Source organism: Hippocampus bargibanti, linkage group LG01, assembly GCF_051943395.1.
Source record: "Hippocampus bargibanti isolate YZ-2025 linkage group LG01, ASM5194339v1, whole genome shotgun sequence".
NCBI lineage: Eukaryota > Metazoa > Chordata > Actinopteri > Syngnathiformes > Syngnathidae > Hippocampus > Hippocampus bargibanti.
In genome coordinates, this window is record NC_142734.1 from 33,297,950 (window position 1) to 33,305,749 (window position 7,800).

Sequence of the window (7,800 nt, forward strand, 5' to 3'; positions counted from 1 at the left end):
GTCATTCAAAAAAATTGCATTGCATCATAGCCACTTGATCTTCTTCTTTTTCTTTTGGCTTTTGTTGATTCATGTGTTGATGCTTTTGAGTAAAGCCAAGAAATACACGGGGAGAGAGATGTGTGATGCAGCTTTAATTCATTGCCTCTACATTTCATAAGAAAGGACAACCTGTCAATTTTAATTCCCTTTTATCAGAAATCATATACAGTATATATATATATATAATGTGCATTTTATGATTGTTCAAAGCAGTTATGATTCAGCTATATACAATGTTCGTCTAACATGTTCACACATCAGATATGTGTTTTTTCTCTTCTTATCATGTCAGGTGTATCGAAAACATCAGCACTATTTTAATACATTTATAATCTGGATGTTCTGCAAGCAAGGCGAATCATTTTACATATTTGCCCCCAGCAGCATTTTACATTTATATCAAGACCACAGAGACTACGGTACTCAAACAAAACAAAAAAAAAAAACAAAGGATGCCATGATGCTACACAAAAAAATTAATCTTTAACTCAGGGGTTGTTGTCCTTTTTTCATTTGAAGTACCTTATTCTTAATCAAACTGGTGGGAAATTTGCAAAGGAAGTAATGAGGGCTACTTCAAATTCCTGTTTGGTTGTTTTTTCTACAAATGAGGAACCAGTCAAAACATGGATGTCCATTCGGTCCAGTTGGACATGCACTGTGTGGCAGGAAAAAATGTTAACTTCACTTGGCATGAACACAATGAATCGAGAGAATCCTTGCTGCTCCAGTGGTACACATTTCAGTTCATGCCCATACATGAGGGACAGAGTGAAATTCTGCAAAGACAAGGCAAAGCACAAATTCAGTTTCCAATACTTTTGCTCAAATATACTGTACAGGCTTTAAATTTTGCATTTTCACAGCTGTGGATGGTGGCACTATTGGCATCCATTTTAGGAGATAGAGGCTGTGACTATGCACAGAAAAAAAAAACGTAAATTGACTCCAATTTATTTGGCTGCAAGTTATTCAACAAATAATGTATTATTACAACGTGAGAGTGTACCATTTCTCATCATATTTTGCATGTACATATTGATTTTTTTTTCTTTTATGATCTTCTATCTATCTTTTATGAGCCAGGTCATCTTCGGACGACCTGGCTCGTCTGTGTGTTTTAAATATCAAGGTGGCTCTTAAGAATAAACTATTTCCCCCCTTGTTGGAAAATGAGGCTGCTGAATACTAAACCGAATTGTTTTCATTGAAAGAGCAATTAACTGTGATCTTTTATTAGTGAAAAGGAGCGTTCCCATTTTATAATTTTACTTGAATTTGGTACTGGATTTTTTGGGGGAGGGAGGCGTGGCCTTTTTATTTACATTTTCAAAGTTTTCTCACCGGGCCTTGGCAAGCGTGACTCATCAAGCTAACGCTCAGTCTTTTTCTTCTTGTAGATCTAAATGCCAATTTCCAACCGTTGATTTAATTCCCTTCCCATTAGTTTGCCCCACCCCTTAACAAAACCATTCTGACATTAACATCATATGATGTCACCTCATAGCCAATGATCTTCCTCATCTTCTGCAGTTATTATTGTCCCCCTTTTGATTAAATTATGTGTGCCGTGTCACAAATGGGTCCTCACCTACATACGACTTTGAGGCTGCTTAGAAGAGACCGCAGTCCTTAAGGTTCTCCTTGATAATGATGTCTGTGACAGCGTTGAACACAATTTCAACGTTCTTCGTGTCTGTGGCACAGGTCAAGTGGGAGTAGATTTCTTTCGCCCCTTTCTTCATGTTCAGCTCCTCAAATTGCGACTTGATGTAGTTGCTGGCGTCGTCGTACGTATTGGGGCCTGCAATAAATTGACGTGAGTTGTATTCTCGCTTTGATCCGGGTACAGAGCCAACAGGTACTTTAAAGTAACAATTTGTAAGAGTATGACTGACAAAACGGCTTCAGAAAGGAGCAATAGCAACGTATAACGTTCTAGCTAGCTAGCTAGAACTAGCTATCTAGAACGTTATAGGTTGCCTGCTCACCAACCAGTGATCGATAATTAATCAGGTGTGCTGCACCAAACTGTCCAATTTGACTTGAGTGGAACCAAAATTATTATGGACTTACTCTAAATAATCTAAATGCATTAATTTATCTTCTGTTAGGTATATAAAAAGTATAATGCCAGGCAGAACAAGAACACGTTCTTTCATGATATCTCAGAAAGAACACTGAGCCTTTTTTCACCCTTTGCCATTGGTACAGAAGCTTTGTGTGATATGAAATAGGCCCTGATTTCACTCTGAGTAAGTCAATTTGTGAATACGTTGACACAAAACCAGAGTTATTTAGCGTGTCTACTTCAGGGACATTTTTGTTTGATGGTGTGCCGTGAGTTGGACTGTAAATGTGTCTTGGCTCAATAGAGACTGAGACACTCTGTTGTGTGCGGTGTTTGTACACTACACACAACTGCGCACCAAAAGAATTATTACAAATTTGATGTGTAAAAATAACAGCAGACACTTTTTTTTAGTTGCTCGCAACTCATGTGTTTGAGTTATTTTGGCTAACATTTGGATTTACCATCATAGTCTGGGAAACAGATGCTCAGGTGCACCTTCTTGATCTTCTCCTCAAAAAGATCCTTCTTGTTGAGGAACAGAACAATGGAAGTCATCGCAAAGAACCTGTGGTTGCAGATACTGTTGAATAAATGAAGGGACTCGTGCATTCGGTTCTGAAAGGTCAAAGTGAGAAGGCGTCAGTGACTGGTTTGATTTTAGGATCTTTCTTCACAGCATAGCTCGCGGCCCATCTCACCACTTCGTCGTCCTCTACCAGCACCATGTCGTATGCGCTGAGGGCGCCACAAAAAATGATACACGTCACGCCCTCGAAACAATGGATCCACTTCTTTCTCTCGGACCTCTGGCCTCCCACATCAAACATCCTGTACAGCAAAGAACCTCTTAGTGTCCCGCTTGTGAGATTCACATTTTTACTATCCGTCTCTCACCGGAAGTGAAGCTCTTTGCAGGAGAACTGTTCTTCAATGATACCAGTTGTCTTGACTCGAGATCGCAGCACATCCTGCTCGGTGGGGAGGTAGTCCGGTTTACAGATTCGGTCCATTTCGTTGAGGTAGCTGAAACGCAAACAGCTCACTGTCACATTTACGGAAAGATTTGCTGCTTGTTTTCTTTTTCAAGAGCTGAAGATGCAAACTCACTAGCCGGCCGAGTCATTGAGTTGGTACTCAGCGGCTCTTTCAAAGCCGGCCTGCACACCGGAGTCCTTCCAGAGCTTCTGGATGACGTCGGCCAGTTCAGTAGGCATTGTGCCTTCCTCGATGGAGTCGGACAAATTCTGCAGTTTTTGTGCATTCTCCTGCAGTTTTGAAAGAAAGAAAAATCCACTTAGAACCTAAACGCTGACATTAGTTCCCTGAAGTACTTATTGAGCAAACTCTCTAATAAAAGTGTTGTGGAAAAATTATATATAGTAGTGCGAAGATCTGTGCTGCCCCTGCCTGGTGAGTACCATGCATATTTTAAACTGTATGATTTGTAAGTTTTTATATGCTTAAAATAACTGTTTTGTACTCGTTTGACCACAGAGAATCTTCAAAAGTCAACCATTGCCATCATGCATGATCAAATGTGAGTAGGCTTTTTTTTCTTCTTTTTTTAGTAGCTTCATTTTGTAGTCTGATAAAATGAAGAGTTATTTTTGCATACAAATAAGGGAGCGGCCCCTGTCCCGGATCAGATCGCGCACTTTTACTTAAAACCCTCAGAGACCTGTGCGGAGGGAGAGCCAAAATCAATCCCCAGCATCTCCATGCCTCTGATGATAGCCAGAGCAGACTGCAGGATGTTGCCATAGATGATGGATCGGAATTCCAACTGTTCCTCTTTTGTGTAACCGCCCTGATGCAAAATCCTGTGCACAAAGCGGAACGTAATCAGTTTGTTAGCAAATAACACTACATTTCGTTCACAGCAGGATAGCACGGATGTTTGCCAACATGACACGTTCAAAGCGAGTCTAAATAACAGTGTCTGCCTGATTCCAAACAAGTTCCGACAAATGAGGGTGAGCAGGTGTTTGACCTTTTACGTAAAGAAGGTGAGAAATTCAGCCGACTAGCCACTCAGATTCCAAAAACGTTCAGGCCCACTGTAACTTTTTCCTGCTGACACTTTTTATTTAGTGTGTGTGTTTTAGTTTAGTGTATGTTTACTTACTTCATTTGCTTGACAATGGTGCTTTTGCCAGACTCGCCAGCACCTGCAAGGAGGGGGGGTGTGAGGGTGGGGGAGGATAACGTTTAGCAGAAGCTGTTTCTCTTCAGCGTGGACGCGGTTCGGCCCATAAACGGTAAAAGAATTTTTCTTCCAGCAACTTAAAGGAGCTCCCTTGCCAAAATTGACTCGAAATGTCGCTTCCTTGGCTGCCTCCATGACACACATCTCAACCCTAGACTAGAAAACAGCTTGTTGACCCCATTTGCAAAACAATTAACACAGTGAATACGATTGACAGTATCCTTGTAGGAAACTGCTAGATTGTTTGGTATACTTGTTGATGGATTTTTTGACAGAATGTGGTGAGTGTCATGACAGCGGCAGCGGACGGCCGAATGAGTCTGCTACGAAGAAGATGAAAGTCCAATTTTTTTTTGTATGTCATCGAACGGATAAGCATAGGCAAGTGGATCTGCTCTAAACCCGTTAGCTAATTGGATTGACGTATCGCCGCTGTGCTGTGATTCATTTAGACCCAAGGCTGTGATCTTTTAAGCGCCAACGTCCTTACATCAGAAACCAAACGTCTTTGTGGCTCTTTTGAGAGCACCCTTCTGCACCCAATTGACGTACTCCTCTGAAAACGTGGTGTAAATCGACCAATATTCATGAGCATATGTTTTTTGTGATTTAATTTGTTGGATTTGCAGTCACATTTGCTCTTTGGTCATCTTTCCCATCGACCTATGTGAGGAACACGCCTGCAAATCCCTCCCCAACATTGTGTCGTCACGTTTTAATAAGTAGTGAGCGGTTGTGACAGACTCTTTTCCATTTCCGAGATATATCAAGCCAGCCTGAATCTGAATCTTCATACTCCCACAATAATGAGTTTGGATTGGATTTGCCTTTACTAGTTTTCACGCCCCAGCATTGTCTCTGACTCAAATGATTTTATCCTTTTTTTTTCACTCCACGCTTGCCGTCAGACTTGGCATAAGTTTCATTTTGTCAGAAAATTCAATTGAAAGCGATGAGTTCTAAAAAGCGAGCGCTGTCTCCACCTTCACGAGTGACCCCGGCGTGCTGTTAGGCGTTCACTTACCAAGCAACAGAAGCTTGACCGTTTTTGAATCCTTATCGGCATCCTCCTGCAGTTGCTTTTCCAACTCCTTTGACTTTTTGTCCTCGGCACTCGCTCCAGCGCCCATTCTTTCTGCCTCCTCACACTCAAGATCCTCAAGGAAAGAAATTTTGCCGACCCTCTTTGAGCTGTTGCAGAGAATCCTGGTGTAGCACTAATCGTGCCAAAAGGCGATTTCCAAGCGGAAGGGGATTGGAAGGGAGGTGCTTGAGCTTTCCAGGCTTGGCTGGTCTCTCCTGAGTCAATGATCAGATGGGACCCTCAGTTCAACAATTCTTGTCTCGCATAAAGCCAGCCGTTAATTCCCTCTTTTTAAATCCCTTAGTAGCACAAAACCTCTTCCTGATTGGCCAGTCAATCTCATTAGTCTAATGAAAGTGTATGATGGCAAGGAAGTGGAGACTTCAGTCTCAACACACTCAAATGTTAGGAGTCGCAGATTACATTTTGGTTCCGAACAAACAGTCCAGTGAATTCATATTTGTATTTTAATGTTATTTCTGTTCGGAATGTTTTAAATCATATTTTGTCTCTGCTGAAAGCAAAAAGATGCAATGCTAATTTGTCTCTTCTTTATTTGCATCTACACGTGCATTGATGTCATTTTGGGAAGGCCCTCAATCTGCTCAGAATACCGTGAGAACAATGATGACAAAAAAATGATTCAAAAATTCAGAAATGTGTCAGCGCTTTCAACGGAGTTCCATTCGATACCTGTTGAACGTTTGTCTCAAGTCACATGGACGAGCGAGGAGGGGAAGCATTAAAGTCTCCTAAACTCCTTAAAGTTAAGACGTTTAAATCTCAGGTGGTGCGCTGACTGCTAAATAGAGCAATAGCCGCCACGTCGTTTTCTTTGCTTGGATGTGAGCGTGAGCATGACCTAAATGTGTGTGCTCTAGGTTACATAATGCCTCTTTAAAACAAAACAGTGTGTGATTAATGTCCAGGTAGATATTTTACGAGGAGGAGAAGAATGTTGAGTGTGGCAACGGGACCTCTTTGGCCATGAGACCATCAGAGAAGGATGCAGTGTATTGGAGCCACATGTGACGTCAGACGTCTTTGTAGCGTTTATGCAATTACTTGTATTTTCCTTTCTTAAAGTGAGGGAACTGTTGCATTTCACGGTTGTCATGAAAATGTTGGCCTTTTATGAGAAAGACAGCTTTGAAGACGTTTGAGAAAAAATAGATATCTCATTTTTTGGGAAAGAAGGTTTTGATGTGACAACAGATCGTGTTTGTTTGGTATTTTTGTTGTTGTTATTTTCTTCTTAAACATTCATCCATCTGTTTTTGGTCCCTTAGTAAGGGAAGTGACTGAGAAGGACAAGCATATCTGTAGTGTGCCACCAATAAAGTCTGTATGCAAGAGTATGGCATCCCACAAGGTGTTCATCAAAAGGATTCTAAAGGTTTCTCAGAGAAAGAAAACGTTATGTTCTGATGAAACAACAATTGTGCTTTTGTGGCACTATTATGAAACTGAGGCATCTGTGCACTCGACAGGAAAATGGTGGCAATGAGCTTCATTTTTCTGCTTAGGAAAGTGAACCAGGTAGTCTGAAACTTTAATGTGCCTCACTGGGCAATCTGACACATGGAGCTGTTGCGCTCCATGGTGCATCTCTCAATTCGGTGATAAATATTGGATAAAATTTTAGACTACATAAGAACAGGTCTTAATGGTGGTGTAAGTGGTTGAGTGTAATTTTGGTGTCTTTATTCAAGGCAAACACAGACAGACTGATGTGTGTATTGTATGTTTCTTCAATTATATGGCAGCAGTGTGAGACAATCGCTCTCAATCATTGTAGAGTTCGGCTCATTCAATGAATTCTAATTAATACCATCCTTAATTGCATCCCCCTGACCTGGTGGAACCAATATGGGAAGCGGCGTTTGACTTTCGTAAGTGCAAGGTGGGATCCAATCACCCACGTCACATACAACGGCTGTGTGACTACATTAGTTCTGTGTCATATTTTCAAGGGGAAAAGTATTGAATCGTTCCCATTTGGGAAGAGAACTGTCACCTAACAAAATGTGGCTGCTTGTGACTTGGACGCTTCAAAACGCTAAACTATGATAGCACATCGAGTGACGGGGACCAATCCCATTAGCCTGGAGATGGCGTAGCCCCACTTTCTGTTCAGTCTCTGCGGCGCTGATCTGTTGACAAGATTACTCAGAGAGCTTCAGATCAAGTGCAGAGGCCAGGGATTAACACTTGTCATTTTGGTCTGCAGGTTACAGTCTGTGTTACATTAATGCTAAACGTTGCACCAAATTGTCAAATGTTTTTAAAAGGGCATAACGTCATCGTGATTGGTGCTTGACACGTAGAAAGGCCAGAGTTGAGTGAAAGTAGGCGTGTCTCTCCTCAATTTTGGTGTTTCATTAAAGTTGGTTG

At 41.4% G+C, this 7,800-nt stretch overlaps 1 protein-coding gene across 1 annotated transcript; it reads right to left on the minus strand.

Annotated features, from left to right (window-relative positions):
* Window positions 1-115: 115 nt before the first annotated feature.
* Window positions 116-5,675, minus strand: gnat2 (guanine nucleotide binding protein (G protein), alpha transducing activity polypeptide 2). The gene is made up of 9 exons (XM_089012077.1): window positions 5,347-5,675; window positions 4,242-4,284; window positions 3,795-3,936; window positions 3,224-3,381; window positions 3,011-3,139; window positions 2,815-2,944; window positions 2,578-2,731; window positions 1,634-1,846; window positions 116-821 (listed from the first exon to the last, which is right to left on the minus strand). The coding sequence occupies exons 1-8, from the start codon at window positions 5,450-5,452 to the stop codon at window positions 1,656-1,658; spliced, it is 1,053 nt and encodes a 350-aa protein (XP_088868203.1). The 5' UTR covers window positions 5,453-5,675; the 3' UTR covers window positions 116-821; window positions 1,634-1,655.
* Window positions 5,676-7,800: the final 2,125 nt, after the last annotated feature.